This window comes from Ostrinia furnacalis, unplaced genomic scaffold (assembly GCF_004193835.3).
Source record: "Ostrinia furnacalis isolate ACB-3 unplaced genomic scaffold, ASM419383v2 OfSCF1456, whole genome shotgun sequence".
Classification (NCBI taxonomy): Eukaryota; Metazoa; Arthropoda; class Insecta; order Lepidoptera; family Crambidae; genus Ostrinia; species Ostrinia furnacalis.
The window spans coordinates 378,961-401,355 of record NW_021131695.1 but is presented as its reverse complement, the minus strand read 5'-3'; the positions used below and the strand labels follow the sequence as shown (position 1 = coordinate 401,355).

The 22,395-nt window shown below is 36.6% G+C and overlaps 1 protein-coding gene across 1 annotated transcript in view; it reads right to left on the bottom strand.

The window, feature by feature from the left end:
- The window catches only part of LOC114352842 (tachykinin-like peptides receptor 86C), a 49,822-nt gene that overhangs the window by 16,131 nt on the left and 11,296 nt on the right, over window positions 1–22,395 (bottom strand). The window contains exon 3 of the mRNA XM_028304582.1: window positions 12,110–12,221. Within this exon, the coding sequence (XP_028160383.1) occupies window positions 12,110–12,221 (112 nt within the window). The remainder of the gene's footprint in view (window positions 1–12,109; window positions 12,222–22,395) is intronic.

The following is a 22,395-nucleotide window of genomic DNA, read 5'->3' as shown; positions in this document are numbered from 1 at the left end:
TAGATAGTTTATGGATCTTCTCATTTCAGATTCGATTGCATAAAAAAAACCAAGCATAGTCCACTGCATAGCAGTGAGAGGCCGCTTTTCAGTACAATATGTCATCACTAATAACACACACTGGATGTAGACTTTCATCTTATGGCACTAAAGTATTTTAGATGACTCTACTCAGCTGTATCACTTATCCAAGCCATCGTTGTTAAGATGTCCACCCACAAGGTGAAGAAGGTGACATAAGCTTATAGAGGTTGTGGCAATGGCAATCAGTTAATCTCGAAATCATTGGAGGCCTATGCTCAGCAGTATATTCTTATGTGCTATGGACTCCATAAGTGTAGCTGAAATTATAATAAAAATAAATAATCGTTGGGCAATTTCATACAGCGCCATTTAGCCACAAAATAAGCAACAAATATGCTTGTGTCTACTCACGGACATTGCCCGCGGGCGGCGTGACCGGAGGGAGCGGCGAGCGTTCGGCGAACGAACGAGCAATGTTCGGTTCGCGAGCGAACATCGAAGAAGACGATCCTGACGCACTCTCTTCAACGACTTTGCACTAAACGGTCTCAATATCATTGTAAATTTATACCGAATAGACAATTAATTGTATACAGTCCACTCTTTCATTTAATTAACTTCCACTACACTCACTATCGAAGTAACACTTGTGTTATGGTTGCTAGCTAAACGGATATACTACTTATTTACTGTTTAAACACATACATTATTCATAGCATAAAAATGATGATGTTTTTTTTATTCATAACAAGACCGCAATCTCACCTGGTCTTAAGTGAGATGCAGTCTGGGATATCATTTTTAGCTAATAAACACTTTTTTGGTGCTTGATAGATCAAAAACTAATTTATTTTATGATTCATATTGGGCCCTGACCATATGAATCACGCATAGATGAATCAGTCTTTTGCCTAAAATCGATCAAAACTCGTCATACATACAGACTACAGTGTTGTCATTTTTCTACATGAATCTATAACCCAAAAGCATCACATGAAAGACAGATTAGATTTTTAATGCAATAATATAATTTTATAAAGTAGGCATTGTAATCAGCATGCCACCTGAACCAAGCACAGATGAATCAAGTATTTGCCTTCGTTACACCGGGTTCTAAGCCAACTAGCTCCACGTCTGCGTTCTAGCTCATCCGTTGCAAGATGGGCTTGCCTCCACGCCAGTAACCAGACTCTCATGATTAAAACCTGACCAGTTATGGTCAAGAACAGCTCACGCCATATGAATCAGTATTTTATGCCGGACACTGCTTATTTATTTTTTGCAAACAAACTAACTTAATTAAAATTATGACGCATTTTTTTTGGAGAAGGACAACTCATTGGCTTTCGAAATAATTTTAATTTATATTGATATATCAAAAGGAAAATGCTACATCAACCATTTTGTTCCGGAAAATGGCTAACGGACACACCATATGAATCAGAGAATCACACTTCAAATATTTTTATTTTGTATAAAGACAGCAATTATGCCAAAAATGTAATTTGCGCCAGATAGGGCTATAGTTAAGCTATACGAAAAAAAATATTGCATGCCATTTTGCTAGTTGGTTACAGAACTATACCCAAAGACATCGAAAATTTTGCCTCCGAAGAAATACCCTATAGGGTAAAAAATCGCGTGCGAACAAAGTTTTGAATTCCGGTACCTTAAAAACAGGAGGCACACGTCTCCTTGATATAATTGTAGGTTGTGGTAAACGATGTTGGTGTAGGATCGCAGCCTTTATGAACAACTGCCTTACCGTAAGTACCTCGAATTCCTGATAAAGTTTAGCCGTAGGATAACGGAAAGGTTTAAAATGTAGAACTTTAATAACGGCCCTCTGTGCACGCTCTATGTTGATGAGATTAGATTTTTTGGCTCCGCCCCATGCCACTATACCATAGGTTAACAGTGATTGGCACAATGAGTAATATACGGTTTTGATAGTGTTTGGGTCTTTTATATGTCTAATTTTTTTAAAGATACAGATTAATTTTCGAATTCTTTTCCCGAGCGTGTCAATATGGCTTTTCCAATTGAGATTACTGTCTATAGTTATGCCCAGGTATTTTATTGATGACACCGGAGAAAGTTTCCCACAGTGACATGAAGTGCGGTCGGTACAACTATGTGCAGTTATAGAGAGATTCGTTGGTTGAGTATTGGCATAGATACTAAAAGTCATATATTTTGTCTTGTCTAAATTCAAAGTTAGAATATTGTTTTCAAGCCATTTCAAGACCATCTCAAAGCCGCTCTCACTCGATTCCCTAACCTCATCCCACGTTGATCCGTGGAACAGAAGCACAGTGTCATCAGCAAAAGATACTATGTTCGAGTTTTTTAGGACTGTTTGACTAAGATCATTCAAATATATCAAAAATAGCGTAGGACCAAGTACTGAACCTTGAGGTACGCCATAGTCAACAGTCAAATTATCACTCCGCACACCATCAATGCAGACACACTGAGTCCTCTCACGAAGNTAGTATACATCCATAATATTTTGTCATCATCATAATCATTTCAACCATAGGATCCACTACTGAACATAAGCCTCCCGCAATAATTTCCATAATGACCGGTTGGTAGCGGCCTGCATCCAGCGCCTTCCTGTGAATGAACGTTCTGCACTGAGCTTTCCGGCACGTGGCTTCCACTCCAGAAACTTGCTATCCCATCGGCCATCAGTTCTGCTGCAGAACTTCTGCATACTGTGTCCTGCCCATTAACACTTCAGCTTGCTAAAACATCGGGCTATGCCACCATGCGACTTTAGATAGTTTATGGATCTTCTCATTTCAGATTCGATTGCATAAAAAAAACCAAGCATAGTCCACTGCATAGCAGTGAGAGGCCGCTTTTCAGTACAATATGTCATCACTAATAACACACACTGGATGTAGACTTTCATCTTATGGCACTAAAGTATTTTAGATGACTCTACTCAGCTGTATCACTTATCCAAGCCATCGTTGTTAAGATGTCCACCCACAAGGTGAAGAAGGTGACATAAGCTTATAGAGGTTGTGGCAATGGCAATCAGTTAATCTCGAAATCATTGGAGGCCTATGCTCAGCAGTATATTCTTATGTGCTATGGACTCCATAAGTGTAGCTGAAATTATAATAAAAATAAATAATCGTTGGGCAATTTCATACAGCGCCATTTAGCCACAAAATAAGCAACAAATATGCTTGTGTCTACTCACGGACATTGCCCGCGGGCGGCGTGACCGGAGGGAGCGGCGAGCGTTCGGCGAACGAACGAGCAATGTTCGGTTCGCGAGCGAACATCGAAGAAGACGATCCTGACGCACTCTCTTCAACGACTTTGCACTAAACGGTCTCAATATCATTGTAAATTTATACCGAATAGACAATTAATTGTATACAGTCCACTCTTTCATTTAATTAACTTCCACTACACTCACTATCGAAGTAACACTTGTGTTATGGTTGCTAGCTAAACGGATATACTACTTATTTACTGTTTAAACACATACATTATTCATAGCATAAAAATGATGATGTTTTTTTTATTCATAACAAGACCGCAATCTCACCTGGTCTTAAGTGAGATGCAGTCTGGGATATCATTTTTAGCTAATAAACACTTTTTTGGTGCTTGATAGATCAAAAACTAATTTATTTTATGATTCATATTGGGCCCTGACCATATGAATCACGCATAGATGAATCAGTCTTTTGCCTAAAATCGATCAAAACTCGTCATACATACAGACTACAGTGTTGTCATTTTTCTACATGAATCTATAACCCAAAAGCATCACATGAAAGACAGATTAGATTTTTAATGCAATAATATAATTTTATAAAGTAGGCATTGTAATCAGCATGCCACCTGAACCAAGCACAGATGAATCAAGTATTTGCCTTCGTTACACCGGGTTCTAAGCCAACTAGCTCCACGTCTGCGTTCTAGCTCATCCGTTGCAAGATGGGCTTGCCTCCACGCCAGTAACCAGACTCTCATGATTAAAACCTGACCAGTTATGGTCAAGAACAGCTCACGCCATATGAATCAGTATTTTATGCCGGACACTGCTTATTTATTTTTTGCAAACAAACTAACTTAATTAAAATTATGACGCATTTTTTTTGGAGAAGGACAACTCATTGGCTTTCGAAATAATTTTAATTTATATTGATATATCAAAAGGAAAATGCTACATCAACCATTTTGTTCCGGAAAATGGCTAACGGACACACCATATGAATCAGAGAATCACACTTCAAATATTTTTATTTTGTATAAAGACAGCAATTATGCCAAAAATGTAATTTGCGCCAGATAGGGCTATAGTTAAGCTATACGAAAAAAAATATTGCATGCCATTTTGCTAGTTGGTTACAGAACTATACCCAAAGACATCGAAAATTTTGCCTCCGAAGAAATACCCTAATACAAAAGTAGTAAGTACCTAATATTCCTCAATATTATTCCTCGGTTTCCGGGTAAGTAGACACACATAAGAACAGGAGGTGTGGACGCAAAACATGCCTCTGTCTAATCCAATAAAGGTCCGTTATCCGGTTTCAATATAATCCACCAGGAAAAAATATACAATCGGTCAAAGGGAAGAAAAGGTATTGAATTCTTTCCTTGAGAAATTTCTCACTGAATGTGGCTTTAATTTTACCCGTAGTGAAGGCAAGAGCAACTCGTGCAATTACTTTATTCAGAAGTTATACTCGTATTGCCGTATTTTTAATTAAAAAGAATCAATTTATTAGCCTTTATAAAGAAAATGTGTTTTAATGGACAATGACCTAGCTAGGGAATTTTCTTGTGCCATAGAAGGCTTTAGTACAAGTGCAATATCTTTACCATCAATCAGGGTTGTAATAATAATTTAAAAGATATGAAAGTCATAAAATAAAGCACACATTGTGACTTTCATATCGTTTTATTACATTCGCAGATGGCGCTTGGAGCGGAGCTTGAAATAGAAATGAAACTGTTGTGTTTTTATACAAGTTTGTCATAGTTTTCAAAATCTGGCTAAAGCAAGATTGTAACGTGGAAGTCATTGGGGGAGGTCTATGTTCAGCAGTGGACGTCCTGTGGTTGAAATGATGATGATGATGAAGGCAAAATTAACAATGCCTACGGCAAAACTCTAATAAGTGACTTTAATACGCTTCATATCGTGTGTACACGTGAGTTTAGTGCAAAAACTATTCAGGTAAGCTATCCTGTCACACATCCATTTCGTATGTCAAGTAACTTTAGTGTTTTTCGTTATGAATATTAAAATAAAGCTTGGATTTTAATCACTATTAAGCATGATACATTATTCACCTGAGACATGGAATCATTACTATATTGATGTTAGACATGAAAACGAAATAATTTTGAATGTTGTACAAGCTCTTAACTCGAAATAATTAATATGTGGGTGTACGTATTGAATAATTAATGAGAAACCGAAATTAAAACAAGTTATTAGAGAACCCTTTATGATTATTTAATTTATTGCAGCTTTAAATATAAATTACTAAAAGCGTCAATCATGTTACAAGTTTATCGTCAAAGGTGTGACTTTTATAATGCCCTAAATATGATAATAATAATACTAATGTCACTTTGAATATGACAGTTCTTTGTTAAATTTGACTTTGAAGTATTTATCTCCCGTGATTGTCGCCATAAAATCGTACGTAAGAGATTTAACGGTCGTTAAAACCCATTCACAGTCCCATGGGAGCTATGGCAATATTTTACTGTAGTTAAATCCACACTTTTCTGTGTAAATGTTTTTATTTAGTGACGTACCTTTATGGCTATCGATAAAATTTAACTGCAGTGTTTACGGCAAGTAATAAATATTTTTCTTTTTCCACTTAGTCTTTATCAAATTTCTTTAAAATATAATATTGGAAATTAACGTTTGTTGGCAAATTTAAATTGAGGTACATTTCGTTGCTACAAATTAATCAGCAGGCATCTGTAGCATTCATTGACGTCAGGGTTATAAAAGAATCCCACGGGTTTTTCTACTCAATTTTAGAAAAAAAAAGCATATAAAGATACTATAGCACTTATTAAGTTCTACTCTTCGTTTTAGGGTGACTGAGATGTGAAAAAGACACAGTGACGTCATCTGTCGAGAGTTGCTCTTCAATCTCCGTTAGAATAACGATGTCCTCCACGAATCGCAAGTGGGTAACCTCGATTTATATTATTGCCTGCCATTTCCAGCTTGATTTACTGCTATTCGACATTGTCAATAGGAATGTCGACCATAACTCATAGAAAACCAGACACAAGATAAATGTTTTTCCATCGATTGTGTGCGGAATTAGCTTTGACGTATAGGTAAAATTTTGGATATTTTATATCGATAAAATGATAATTTAGTCGTATCACTAGCACTTCCATTAGGAAATAGCAACCAAAGAAAACTTCCAAAACGACCCGCATTTCCCATAATGACCTTAATGGCCAATCAAACGTGAAAATTCCGTGTGATTCCTAAGGGTCCCAGGTTTTTATGTCCCAAAAGGTTTTGGCACAAAGAAATGCGCTTATTCTGCGAATATATTTAACTTTGAGTAGACTTTTAGGTAAGGGTAACCCAGAATAATTCCAGTTTATTTTTAGACTTGGCAGGCTTGAATTTACTAGTTTTTCTATAAGATAAATGATCCGATTACACGTGGACACCACATTTGTTTGTTAATTAGCACGTATTAGAGCTAAAGTGACATAGAGAGAAAGACATTTTACTCTCAAAGCAAGGCAACCTTAAATAAATCAAGACGTCTATACAAACTTTCAATTTCTAATGCTTTAGTGCTGTATGAACTCCTACGCGTGTATCTCAACTTTTTGAGTACTTTTTAGTTGAAAATGACAATGCAGCGTTTTCCAAAGTAAATACAGGATTTATTTACGAACCTAAACGATACATTGTTTTATTATTTCTATAAAAAACCTCACAGCTTATTAAAAGTTACTCTCTGTTTCTATTAATGATTAACTTTTAAAAAAAATAAAACCGACTTCAATAGCGTGAACACAAAAAAAAAAAAAATTAAAAATATTGCGTATAAAAAAGTTCATCCCCAATTTTCCACCCTTGGGGGTGAAATATTTTCTTCAAATTCGCATGAAACCACCCTTTTGATAATACCTATTCAACAAAAAAATAATCGTTCAAATTGATTTATAATCGGCGGAGATATTGCGTATAAAAAAGTTCATCCCCAATTTTCCACCCTTGGGGGTTGTTTTTTCTATTATTAAATTTAAATGGGACCACCCTTGAGGTATTACCTATACGCCGAAAAAAGATTTGTTCAAATCGGTTCATAATTGGCGGAGTTATCGCGTAACAAACATAGAAAAAAAAAAAACATACGGGTCGAATTGAGAACCTCCTCTTTTTTTGAAGTCGGTTGAAAATGTCAAAGCTTGTCAAAAACAAAATGTAACCACTCTAGTTCTATAATGAAACTTTGTTTATCAAATAACAAATTGTTATTCTCAAGGTTAGACTCTTCTTGTAAAACCAAAGTTTTATTAATTTTAATGCGGTCGTTGGTCGAGTCTATTTTTTGTTCTAACAAAAACATAAAAAAATATTTATTTCTTTAGTGAAGGCTGTAACACTGAACAGTAAATTCTCTTGTCCAATAGAAAACCATTGGAGGACATTAAGCAAGGGCCCAAGGACTTAATAGATTTAAGACCGTCGTGGACCGTTCTTACTGTAGATCAATAGCACTACATCTAATAGAATTACATCTTGATAATAAATCTTGAAACTCTACAATGAATTAAATTTAACGAAAATATGACTGCGCTCACGAAATCATACGCAAATTAAAATTAACTTGTCTATTACGAAATTTAATCGTTTTAATAGATCTCGTTTTGAACACGAGTGCATTGTTTGAAGTATAATAATGTTAGTACCTACACGAATTGATAGCCTGGAGGCAAATGGACGTTAAATAGTGGACTATTGACTTTCATAGTATTGAAACTGGAACAGATTTATCGATGTTTATTTACTGAAACTGATTTTGATATTTGGAAATTGTTTACAGAAAATTAAAAGTGTAAATTAATTAATTAGTAACACTTTTTATAGTATTACCTATATCTTTATGAAACATTTTCCATTTCAACGCGGAACGAAACGTCGTTCTTTAATTTCTTTTTAGCAAAATATCGTCTACACTAACATGGGTCGTGTGTGGTGCTCAGAAAGGCGAGAAATTGCTTGCGATATATTCACATTTCGTGTTGAAAATACTTTTACTCGATTTTAAATACCTTCCTATAAAATATAATATAGCACTCCATCAATCGTATGATTATTAAACTTCAGCTGCTTACTTAGTAGGTATTTGGAACACATTTTTATTCTTATTTTATGCAATAATTTTTTTGTGTAATGAACAAAGCGTGGGACGTCCACCTACAAGGTGGATCGACGACATCGTAAGGGTAGCAGGGAAGCGCTGGATGCAGGCCGCTACCAATCGATCAACGTGGAAAGCATTAGGGGAGGCCTATGTTCAGCAGTGGACGTCCTATGGCTGAAATGATGATAATGATGATGATGAACAAAGGATAAAACTAAGAACTTAAGTTACAAAGCTTCCATATGTTTTACATTGTGGTTTTAATACTAGGGTGGTGAAATTAAAAGAATTGCCTGACTCTAGAGATTTCAAGGACTTCCATTCAAGTGAAACATGACATAAAGGAAAATGAAATATCAACTCCAAGTGCTGTTTAATTAAGTTTCCATTGATTTAACCTAAATAATATTATGTTTGTCTTTGGGAGAGAATCTTAGTTTCTAATAGTTCAATCTACTTTAATTACAATTCACCTTGCGGCCAATCAAGAATCTATTAATCAAAATTCCCAGTATGTGACACGAGTATTATAGAAGACACGAGTTTATTGTATGACACGAGTATAATCGAAGCACGAGTTCGTAACTAAATTGGAATCAGAGTTAAATAAATAATCTGTTTTTGGCAGAAGTAATACTTTGCTTAAAATTGTTTTATTGAAGTATTTACAAAGTTTATTTGAATGAAAATTATGAGTTCTTTTAGATCTTTCATTGTTTTAAAACTATTCATTGATCAAACAGACACTTTCGACGGATAAAAAGGGTATTTGTTCAAACGGCAGGGTGCTCTTTGTAAGCCTAAACAGTGGGTCATGTTTGAACGATTTACGCCAAGTTACGTTAGAGAGTTTAAAATGTTTGACTTTAATAATGACCCCAAAACTTCTACACGGTGATTCTTTTGATCTTTGTTGAAAGGAAAAATATACCTATGTGAAACTTTCACGAACCGAAAATGTGAAAAATAATTTTAAGCGCTTTGGTTCTCCATTTTCATTGTAATGTAATAGCAGGTAATTAAACTGAAATCTCTTTACACGTCGATCTTCGTGGAATGGAATTTTACCATGACGAACTCAAATATACATGCGAGTATGTATTATCTACGTTCGTCTGAATCTATAATTATTTATTCAGGACGGTAGACGTTTCTGAAGTTACTCTGATTGAGACAAGTATTAGTTATATTGGTACTAAGGTTGTAAAAAGCATTGTATTTATACTACGTAAAATGAAGCAACCTAGCAACAGGTCCCAGAATACGGAAAGTCGTAGACAAAAAATATTGTCTACGTCGGGTCGTCGCTACAGCTTTACTTTTAAATAATTTATTCAGACAGCTGTGACAGTGATAAATGCTTGCGATTAGCGGTTACTCTGTGAGCGTTTAAGTCATTGAGGGCGTATACAGTCTATACAGTGTATTTTATATTCATTAATAATAATAATACGCTATAGATAAGGTAAGCATGGACAAGTAGGCCTAATTTCCTATGACGTAACACGTAAAGTTAGCGGGATCTCGTTCAGGTGTAGGATATTGCGCATATATCACTTTACACCTTCGGTCTGAGTGAAATAGTCTGATAACAACTTGTAGTTTTGGTTCTCAGAAGTGAATAATCTTGTAAGACAATAACTAAAGCCTATTATGTTGTCCCGAGTTGGTTTTGGTGGTAGGGTAAGCATAGCTTAAACATATTTTGGACATGTAACATGTTAGAGCTCCGAAAAGTTTCTATACAATTTAAGGCCTTTGAACTAAATTACAACCTTTCAGCTCTATATTTCAATCTCTGTGGTTGAAGATTTCGGATGAAGTTCACTTCCACCTTCGGCCTGATCATCACTTACCATCAGGTGAGATACAAGCCTAGACTTTCTCGTTGTGGATAAAAAAAATCTAGTCTATTTCTATCTGACGTGTGTGACAAAAAATGTGCTGAGTCAGCAGCAAGGATTTAGGCTCTGAATCACTCCAATAGCCCTCTGGGTACAATATGAATCAAGCTTCGCAAGATTAGAGTACTTTCCCCAAAAGGATGCTAGAGTGAAATTGAAACAAAAAAACTGTTCTTTGCCTCTGACGCCGTTTACAATTTATATTCACAGAAATTATTAAAAATAAAAACGGATACCTTTCTCTACCCTAACAAAGTACCGGCCTATGACTAAATTAAAGGTATCGCATTAGGCAAACGATTGATTCTCGTTTTATCTCAAGTACAAAATAGAACGGTTTATTAGGATCGATTTTGGAAACGAATTTCACAATGTTTACATGCACCGTCACTGGCACTGGTGAAGGTCGCAGGAAGAGCCTGGATGCGGGCAGACCAGGACCGGTCATTATGTAAATCCTTGAGGGAGGCCTTTGTCCAGCAGTGGACATCTTTGACTGAAACCAACGAACTAAACAGGCACCGTAGACATGAGTGAAAGTATCTATGTCTTTTTGTCGAAGCTACTATTTTTGACCGAAAAAGATCTAATAAAATTCTGAAATCCGAACAATATTTAATAAGCGAAGAAAATTTAATACTTCCAAGAAAATCTAGATGAAAATTTGCCAATTTTACGGTTTAGTGACAACGAATTTGAAGACAGTGATTGTAATTGCCTACGAAATTCTGATGATTAAGATCTTAATCTTCATTCTAGAATCTGGAGTTCACCGAAATTTTAGGCCACAAAATGTTAAAAAGTTAAAATCTTAGACATTCCAATATCTCTTATCTCCGACGTCTTTCAAAAATGGCGGATAGTAATTTTATCTAGTTACTATTACTTTTACTGGAATTAAATAAGTTGGGCAGATCAATTAGGTAATAATTATCTTACGAAGCCTGAATAAAATATTTTATCAAGCACACACCGCTAATAATGATGAATCAAAATTCGAGAGTCGAGTAGATAAAAAATTAACAAAAGAATAACGATATCGGTCGTCAAAAAAGGCTGAATTTCAATATTACAAGTAGTACCAATTAGTAACATTAAGCAAAAGTTTCAATGAATAAGACCAATAAAACTTTTTTGACAATCAAAGATTCATTTATTTTGGTATTTATACAAAACCATTGAACACTCTGACTTGATAAACCTTCTGAAGTTATAATATGTTTACAGTTACTGAATAGTAAATACCAAAGACTTGCGGCTTAACAACTCAAACCCTCAAGTAGTTTGAGCATTATAAATAGTCATCTACATTGTAGATTCTACAATATTGAACGGAGAATCTCATAAAAAATGCAACATTGAAATACCTCAATCAATAGAGCATAATAATATACAATCAAGACAGTTAATAAATAGCAACGAAGCCATTTGTTATAATAGGATGATGTCAGATGAATATTAGGTGTTATCATTTTCTTTTGTTGTAGATATTTTTTGAATGTTGATGCCTCATGTTCCTCAAAGGTCATCTACTTATCGTGGCACACTTTGTCACAACTAATGCTGAGTTTGGGAATTTTTTGTATGAAACACTCTTTATTCAAAATATTGTGGGTGCCAAGAAAACTGATTCTATTCTATTATAAGCGGTTATCCACTTTAGAGTGATAATGTTATACAATAGTCTGAGTTGGACTTATCATTTAATAGATGTTCATAAAATAAAATTATTAATTAGATAACGATAATTTTAATCATCATAAATGAGTGTCTTACCTGTGTAACATGTAAATGAAGTTGAAAAGGCAGTTGAGGGAAGCCATCATGAGGTCTGCAAACGACAGGTTCACCAAGAAGTAATTTGTAACGGTCCGCATTCTTCTGTGAGCTGTGAACAAAAAATAAATTACAAATCTACTGTCATCGTCATACTTTAGGATAAATTATGATAGAACCCTATGCTACTTTGTTGATAAAGGTGGATAACCATGTTGAAACTTTATTTTTTTACTAGCGGCCGCCCGCGACTTCGTACGCGTGGATCCCGTTTTACCCCTTCATCTATCTTACGCGGTATAGTTTTTTTCATACAAAAGTTTTTTCCCGCTAACTCCCGTTCCCGTGGGAATTTTGCAATATCCTGTTGTAACTAAGCTTAGAGATTACTAAGGTACCTGCATGCCAAATTTCAAGCGTCTAACTTAAGCGGTTTAGATTTTTCATGCAATTGTTTTTTCCCGCTAACTCCCGTTCCCGTGGGAATTTTGCAATATCCTGTTGTAACTAAGCTTTAAGTTTACTAAGGTACCTGCATGCCAAATTTAAAGCGTCTAACTTAAGCAGTTTAGATTTTTCATACAAAAGGATTTTCCCGCTAATTCCCGTGCCCGTGGGAATTCCTAAGTATCCTATAACCTGCCCAGGAGTACGAAGAATAATTGTACCAAGTTTCGTTAAAATCCGTCAAGCAGTTTTTGTTTCTATAAGGAACATACAGACAGACAGACAGACAGACAGACAGACAGACAGACAGACAGACAAAAATTTTACTGATTGCATTTTTGGCATCAGTATCGATCACTAATCACCCCCTGATAGTTATTTTGAAAATATATTTCATGTACAGAATTGACCTCTCTACAGATTTATTATAAGTATATATAGATTGTTTTACTGACTACTGATAAAATTAAAGTATTTTTAGTTAAGAAACTTATACTGCCACTGCCCATCAGTTTGTGGACTCCAACCCAAACTATGCGACCTCTATCACATTCTGACCGTTACTAATTAGATCAGATTTTGATCTGGAATGCCAGTTTCTGTTAATTAAATTGCCACCAAAACCACAAGAATGTAAATGCTAGTTACAAAAAGTTCTTGGAAAAGAACTTTTGAATTTATGATACGTTTTGTAGGTACCTACAAACAATGTGATTTCTTCTTGATTAAATTCGAAGTTTCATTAAAGTTAAAACAATACCTATTCTCAGAGAATGTCAAAACTGTAAGTCGTAGTTTTTAATTAAAATACGATTAATTATTCGTGTTCAAACCCATTTATCGTGGCTTAAAAGAAAGAATAAAAATAGAATCTAAAGTTTTATCAATTTCAGTTAAAATTATTAACTCCCAGTGTATTTCTGGAAGTCCTTTTGAATGGCAGTCTACCTGAAAAGTGTTAATGAACGAAATGATTATCGAATTTGTCACTCAATGAGCTGCTGAAAATTATTCCCCTGGTCCGCGGTTTTACGCGACAAAAGCGAACTTTATATACTGTTCCCCGAAATTTGTATTCAATCCGTCGCGACGGGTAAATACCCTGCCGCGAACGGTTGTTTTTTTTTTGTGAAGTGTTTCGTTTTATTTACACTTCAGTGATTTTTAGGGTTCCGTAGCCAAAATGGCAAAAACGGAACCCTTATAGTTTCGTCATGTCCGTCTGTCCGTCTGTCCGTCTGTCCGTCTGTCCGTCTGTCCGTCTGTCCGTCTGTCCGTCTGTCCGTCTGTCCGTCTGTCCGTCTGTCCGTCTGTCCGTCTGTCCGTCTGTCCGTCTGTCCGTCTGTCCGTCTGTCCGTCTGTCCGTCTGTCCGTCTGTCCGTCTGTCCGTCTGTCCGTCTGTCCGTCTGTCCGTCTGTCCGTCTGTCCGTCTGTCCGTCTGTCCGTCTGTCCGTCTGTCCGTCTGTCCGTCTGTCCGTCTGTCCGTCTGTCCGTCTGTCCGTCTGTCCGTCTGTCCGTCTGTCCGTCTGTCCGTCTGTCCGTCTGTCCGTCTGTCCGTCTGTCCGTCTGTCCGTCTGTCCGTCTGTCCGTCTGTCCGTCTGTCCGTCTGTCCGTCTGTCCGTCTGTCCGTCTGTCCGTCTGTCCGTCTGTCCGTCTGTCCGTCTGTCCGTCTGTCCGTCTGTCCGTCTGTCCGTCTGTCCGTCTGTCCGTCTGTCCGTCTGTCCGTCTGTCCGTCTGTCCGTCTGTCCGTCTGTCCGTCTGTCCGTCTGTCCGTCTGTCCGTCTGTCCGTCTGTCCGTCTGTCCGTCTGTCCGTCTGTCCGTCTGTCCGTCTGTCCGTCTGTCCGTCTGTCCGTCTGTCCGTCTGTCCGTCTGTCCGTCTGTCCGTCTGTCCGTCTGTCCGTCTGTCCGTCTGTCCGTCTGTCCGTCTGTCCGTCTGTCCGTCTGTCCGTCTGTCCGTCTGTCCGTCTGTCCGTCTGTCCGTCTGTCCGTCTGTCCGTCTGTCCGTCTGTCCGTCTGTCCGTCTGTCCGTCTGTCCGTCTGTCCGTCTGTCCGTCTGTCCGTCTGTCCGTCTGTCCGTCTGTCACAGCCGATTTACTCGGAAACTATAAGTACTACAGTGATGAAATTTGATGGGAATATGTGTTGTATGAACCGCTACAAAATTATGACACTAAATAGTAAAAAAAAGAATTGGGGGTGGGGCCCCCCATACATGTAACTGAGGGATGAAAATTTTTTTTTCGATGTACATACCCGTGTGGGGTATCAATGGAAAGGTCTTTTAAAATGATATAAAGTTTTCTAAAAAACATTTTTCTTAAAGTGAACGGTTTTTGAGATATCAGCTCTCAAAGTCGTAAAAAGTATGTCCCCCCCCCTCTATTTTTATAACTACGGGGTATAAAATTCTAAAAAAAATAGAGGTGATGCATGCTAATTAACTCTTTCAACGATTTTTGGTTTGATCAAAGTATCTCTTATAGTTTTTGAGATAGGTTGATTTAACTGTTGCTGCTACGGAACCCTTTGTGCGCGAGCCCGACTCGCACTTGTTTGTTTATCGAATCAAACATCATGCAATATAAGCAATCTCTCGTGACATTTGTTGCAATCAGCTGCGGTCATCGGCTGAGCTAACAAACCCGTGGGATATACCGAACACAAATGGAGTTAGTAGTCTTAATACTTATAAGCGCATTCAAAAGACCAGTGTGACTCGATAGAAGTTTACGTAGTCACTGAACGGTCATTGTAAATGTCACAGACTTTTTAGAATATCACATCATTTCAAGCGCCCACCAGTAAAGATATGCACTTAAAAAGTTAATAGACACGTTTGTTGCTCTCAAAATATACTCAAATTGGTATGACACGTGTATCAGTATTATTAAACTTTACGGCTTAATTCAATTATTAATTGGTAAATGTCTAGTAATTACTGTCGTTATGAATACCTAATTAAGCAAATTTGGTAACAAAGACGTTACACGGTTATTATACTACAGGGTCCTTAATAATTAAAGGCATAGCTCGGAGGGAGGATCGTGCAATGTGGCATTATTATAGGCCAGTTCAAAAGCCAACTCAAATGCAAACACTGAATAATTGCAATGCAGGCCTTTGTCACTGAGCTAGGATGCAAAACAGTATTATTATAGGCAAATACTACAAGCACGTTCAATATCTTAGTTCAAATTCCTCGAAAGCAGCTCTATTTATCTGTTTCTTGGATCAAATCTGCATTGTATCGAAGATATTTTGCACTTCATTGTATGGCAACTTTTTTTAAGAGAATATTAATAATTTGTACTAATATTACTAATATACTAATTTGTAATACCCATAGTTCCGTTAGCCCTCGTACTAAGCTAAATATGCTTTTGTTTCGGGTGGGCTCACCACAATAATCGAGCGGCGGCGTTTGAACTCGCGTTCTTCGAATGTAGAGTCGATCAATCTGACACCTTTGACCGGCTATCGTGACTCAAAGAATAATTTTAAAGCAATAATATCTAAGTCTTCTGAGTTACGCCTCTATTGCGCGTTAATAAACCTAGATCACGGCTCAGTTCCACAAATAGCGGCTGGATCGTCTCCACGCGCGGAATACACAATTACTCTCATACCCGAACAAACAGGCAGCTGAACGTGTTGACAAGTTGCGCGCGTTCATGAGCACGCGGCGCTTGTGGCCGCAAATTAGGGAAGCGGACTCCATCAAACGTGCGTGGAAATGTTTGAGATAATTTTCCACGGGTGTTTACGGCTTCGTATTGAAATGAAAATCCGAATAACGAGATTATTGGAGAGAGAATTAGCTCTCATTATAATTTCAGCCACAAGAGGTCCACTACTGAAAATAGGCCTCCGTCAATGATTTACAGAGAAGGTGGACTGTGTTCACCTTGCGGGTGGACGCCCTACGCTAAGTACGCTTGCTAGTAAGTGGCCTCCTCTCCAGAACCTTGCTGCCCCATCGGCCGTCAATTCTACGTTCTTTACCCTACTCCATTGCTACGTCTTTTGATTGCTAATCCGTTTAGCTTTCTACTTTTTCAATACTCTCATAGTCATAAAATATACAAACAGGCAGCGGAACATGTTGACAACTTGCGCGCATTCATGCGCGTGCGGCGCTTGTGACAAATTAGCGTATGTGAAAGCGATCGTGCGTGGAAATGAATGATATAATTTTCTGCGGGTGCCTACAATTTTCTAATGCTATGCAAATCTATTGCCACAGGACGTCCACTGCTGAATGAGGGCTATCGTTTTTATACTTAACAGTTGGCACCCCTGGCGATTGACAGGACCTTACTCTACAGTGGCGCCATCTTGATGAGTGCAAATGTGATAGTCCTCCTACCACTTTAGCGCTCACCAGTTGGTGCCACTGTCTTCGCTACTAGCAAGTGACAGGACCTTACTCTACAGTGGCGCTAACTGGTGAGCGCTAAAACGATAGCCCTCATTGAGCTGTGGCCTCCCTCAATGATATCTGGATATCATCTGGATCTGCATCATCTGCATCACAATCTGGATTGGCCGGTTACTTTAGGTAGGTTTCCAGATAGACCGGTTAGTAAGGAAGATTTAGGTATCTTTCTGTAACAGACGAGGGCAAAAGTTACTCTTTTCATAACCGAGATACTTAGTTACTTTTCCCATACTGTAAACCCTATTCGAGATCCTATAGAAGGCAAATGAAGTGTGATGGATCCGAAATCTATTAAATGGAGGAGGTTATAATAATAGGTATTTAGATGTATTCTCAGTGCATCTCGGTTTATTTACTGTTGGTCCAATATCTAGTCCGCAAGTACAAGCTCGAAGTGTTATATTCAATATTATTCCAATTAACTAGCCCCATAGTTAATTGGAATAATAGTTGTAATTATGTAGGTAGACAGTTAGTGCTAATTGCGCGGCGCAATGCCCAATACCCATCCGAATATACCATCGTATGCAGTTAATTTGCAACGTCAGGACTAACTACTCTATAAATTGGTAGAGTTCGCATGGTCCTCTAATTTAATTTGTAATAGAGCAGCGCGTTGACAAGCACAGTGGTTAACCATTTTACCACTATAACTTTACTATATAGCGGAACATATGAAAAGAATAGCCTTGGATCAGTTTCGAGGTCCTACGATGTTATAGTAAGAACGAATTGAAATATGATAAAAAGCACGAATTAACGCCTTGGTTAGGTAAGGAATAATAAGTTATTACTAACATTTCTTTAATAGTAATCGTACATAAATTCCAGAACACAGAAAACCTTCGCCGGATAATTTGCTGAAGCGAGATTACAAAGATTTTGCACGCAACAATTATTGCTGAACAGGAGTCCAGCTACTGGACTTTCGAAGTTGGAAGCCAATTATACGGTTCGATTAAATACCTTGAAGTTTCCAATGAAAGTACTTTAGTAGTTACAAATTGGAAGTTGTTTTGTTCTGACTGGTAAACAGTCCTGAATTCCGAGTATGAAGTAGAGATAATAGACAGCTACTTTTATTATGCCGAGTACTTGCTTTGATTAATTTACGTCTAGTTAAAATCAATTAATAGGTGTGTATTGTTAATAATGTTACTCAGGCACAATTTTCAACAAATCACAAGTTTCAGCAATTTCAGAGTTTTAATCAATTAGTACTCGTAGTTATTGCCTACCTTTTGTTCTATCTCAGCCATTTTTAAATTAGAATGATGCCGGTTCTTTCTCAATTAAAACTGACACGAGGATGTCCTAATCTGATCTATTCTGTAAAAAGGAAAGTAACGAAGGTACGGTAACACGATTCGATGAGGATAATTGACTGATGTTCTTCCTAATGGCGTCAATCATAGTGCGGATTTGAGGCATCTGTTGCGGGGTCAAGGTTCCGATGTCAAGAGTGTCATTATGAGGATTTAATTTTCCAGATTTTTTTAATTCCATAGTATTAATATAATTAATAACCTAATGCAGTTTACACACCGAACCCGCTGACCCAACGTCATGGACTTTTGACACGTTGTCTATAGTCAAATTACAAGTCTACACGTTGTCTAAATTACAAGTTGTGGACATGATTCTTTTGAAATAAAGCCACCGACACCAAGCCGCCTGGCTGATCGGCGGGCTTGGTGTGTAGACAATACAAACATATGCTGTACCACAGGCCGGTGACTAAAACTAAAAAATATGCCAAAATATTGTCAATCATTACCTTGATGCTGTAATGAGTTAACCCCACGTTTTTAGGGTTCCGTACCTCATAAGGAAAAAACGGAACCCTTATAGGATCACTTTGTTGTCCGTCCGTCCTTCTGTCAAGACCCTTTATCTCAAGAACGCGTGAACGTATCAAGCTGAAATTCACATGAAATACTCAGGTCTATTGTCCCTTTAAGCTGTGAAAATATCAAACTTCTAAGCCAAGCCAATCAAAAGATACAGCCGATTATGTCGATATTTTCAACAAATTTTCGACACTCGCAAAGGAATCAAAACCTACAGGATACTTCCCGTAAACTCAGAATCTTGAAATTTGGCATAAAGCATTGTCATATAATGCAAATATAGGAAAAATTGCGAAAATTTCATTTTTTTAGTTATATAATATAATAAAAATATTTTAATAAAATGAAACTTACTACCTTATTTCTCACGAACGAATAAAGGTATCAAATTGAAATTTATACCAAATACCTAGATCTATTNAAACTTCTAAGTTAACGCGATCAAAAGATACAGCAGTTTATACCGACACCTTAGACGAATTTCCGTCACACGCTAGGGAATCAAAACCTACAAGGTACTTCCTGTGAACTCAGAATCTTGAAATTCGGCACGAAGCAACGTTATATAGTACAGATAAAGGAAAAATTGCGAAAATGATAAACTTGAAGTTATATAAAATTTAAAATATTATTTTTGCTTACATGACATAAAATATTTTTTTAATAATTATAAACTTACTACCTACCCTTTTTCACATGAACGCGTAGAGATATTAAAGTTGAAATTCATATCAAACACTTCTTAAATCTAATTGCCTCTAAACTGTGAGAAATTCTAAATCAACGCAAAAATTCAAAACGCTGAGGTAGGTACCTACCTATAATGCAAATATAGGAAAAATAAATAAATAAAAAATAATCATACCGCATATTTTGAAATTCGCCACTACTCGCAACGGAATCAAGTAAGTAATTTGATTTAATACGTCATAAATTGTAAACCGCTACGTTTGTACGGCGGAACCCTCGGTGTGCGAGCCCGACTCGCACTTGGCCGTTTTTTTTATTTCTCACCACTTGTTTATGTTCATAATAACCTTAATATTCATGTAAGCTGTTATATTACTTGATTGATTATGTAATATATCCTCAGCTTCATTATCTGGTGCCACGAACCGGCTTCCCCGGTGATTAATAACCCTTTCCGCATATCCATCATTATTTTTGCCAATTTAGTGTAATAGGGAATTATTTTCGAATTCATGGGAAACAACAATGCAAACAATTTTCTCGTTTAAAAACATCGAATAATGAACCCAGGTGACCTTGTTTAAAATTTTGAACAACTGAACTAAACTGAAATACATTTGATCTAAACAAATGCTTGCAAAGGTCTTGTGGATCGGCTACATGCCAGCTGCAGTAACAATCGGTAGTTCGAATGCCAGTGGGAGCAAAGGTGAGTATGAAAAGTCTTACATAATTATAATATTATCCAAATAGACGTTTATACCTACTCAATAATATCTAAAGTCTAAAGCAAAAACTTTTCTTAGACTTATGCCTGTTTTCACCATCAATCCCTAATTTTTAAGTGATCCCTATAGTAACAAATAACAGGAATTTTGTTTTCATAGGGGTCACTTAAAAATTACGGATTGATGGTGAAAACGGGCATTAAATCACTATTGTGATCAATTTTCAATCGAAATAAGTATCTACATCGATCAAATTATATCATTCAGTAAAATTAAGTTACTCACAAATACAATTTAGACCAAATAAACACGAATTAAAATTGCTTATTCATGTGCAAGTATTAACAAAATACCATAACATTTATCCATAGGTATGCAACCTTCAGGGCCAACGCGCAATAACATCTCCAGTCAATTGAAAATGATCACAGTTCAGTTCACCGCAAAATCGAAAATTACATGTAGGTAAGAAAATAATATTGTTGTGTGAATTATTACCCTTTATTTTGGCAATCATTTCCTCCACATCAAATACGAGTACGTCACGCACATAGAGGGAAATGTATGTGTGTATTTCGTTTCTTAATTAATAATTGTAATAATAATTTATCTACTATATAAAAATAAGTCGGGTTTTCCTCCCTGACGCTATAACTCCAGAACGCACCAACCGATTTCCACGGTTTTGCATTCGTTGGAAAGGTCTCGGGCTCCGTGAGGTTTATAGCAAAGAAAATTCGGGAAAAGGGGGTAAAACAGGATCCACGCGTACGAAGTCGCGGGCGGCCGCTAGTGTACTATAAAATGAATACGTTCTATAAAATTAATAATTTTACAGATTTAATTTAATAACTTCGCTTCAATTAATGGCCTAATCCAAAATTTAATAACACCTCTCTTTTGTTGTTGTGAGGGGCTTAAATACATCATTTAATTAAATTCAGCCGAAATAACAATATGATTCAAAATGATTTTCCAAAGAGTCCTCTCCAAATTGAGACAGAAGTGCTTCATAAAGAGAAAACGGCAAATACGAATCTACATTCGCGGTGAAATGTTTTCAGGTGCAGGCGTGAAGAGAGAAAATGCAACGAATTCCTACAATTCATTTTAGTATGAATAGAGTTGTATGAGACTGCATTATAGAGTTTAGACATTTAGAGCTGCATTGGAAATTTGCGCATATGCTGCTTTATTTTCTCTATTTAACCCAAATTAATTATGATAAAATATTTTCACTTAAGTAAAATATTTTTATAGTTTTAGCTCTAATATTGCAAGTGTACTGCTGCATTTTCTTATAATGCTTCATTGGGTTAAAAGTTAAACTGAAAATAAAACTAGAAAACAAAGTTAAATGCAAATTGTTGGAACCACTTACAGCTAACTTTTTTATTCCCACTTAGTACATGCAGTCAAGAAATGGAATTTTCTCTTTCTCTTAATATTCCAAAACCATACAACCTAAGCAGTTTAATCGACGCACGGATGATTTCTTGTGCTAAGCTTTTTGTTTGATATAAAATGCATGATACTTCCATTTTAGATTTAAGATTATTATTTAAACTTATGAAATTATTATCAGCTATTTTTTTCCATGAATGAATGGATATTTAATTCTAAATGAAAATATATCCTTCAATTTATAATCTATACTTATAATAAATCTGTAGAGAGGTCAATTCTGTACATGAAATATATTTTCAAAATAACTATCAGGAGGTGATTAGTAATCGATACTGATGCCAAAAATGCAATCAGTAAAATTTTTGTCTGTCTGTCTGTCTGTCTGTATGTTCCTTATAGAAACAAAAACTACTCGACGGATTTTAACGAAACTTGGTACAATTATTCTTCATACTCCTAGGCAGGTTATAGGATACTTAGGAATTCCCACATTTTTGTATGAAAAATCTAAACTGCTTAAGTTAGACGCTTGAAATTTGGCATGCAGGTACCTTAGTAAACTTAAAGCTTAGTTACAACAAGATATTGCAAAATTCCCACGGGAACGGGAGTTAGCGGGAAAAAACATTTGTATGAAAAAATCTTAACCGTGTAAGATAAGAACATGAAGGGGGTAAAACGGGATCCACGCGTATGAAGTCGCGGGCGGCCGCTAGTTGCCAATA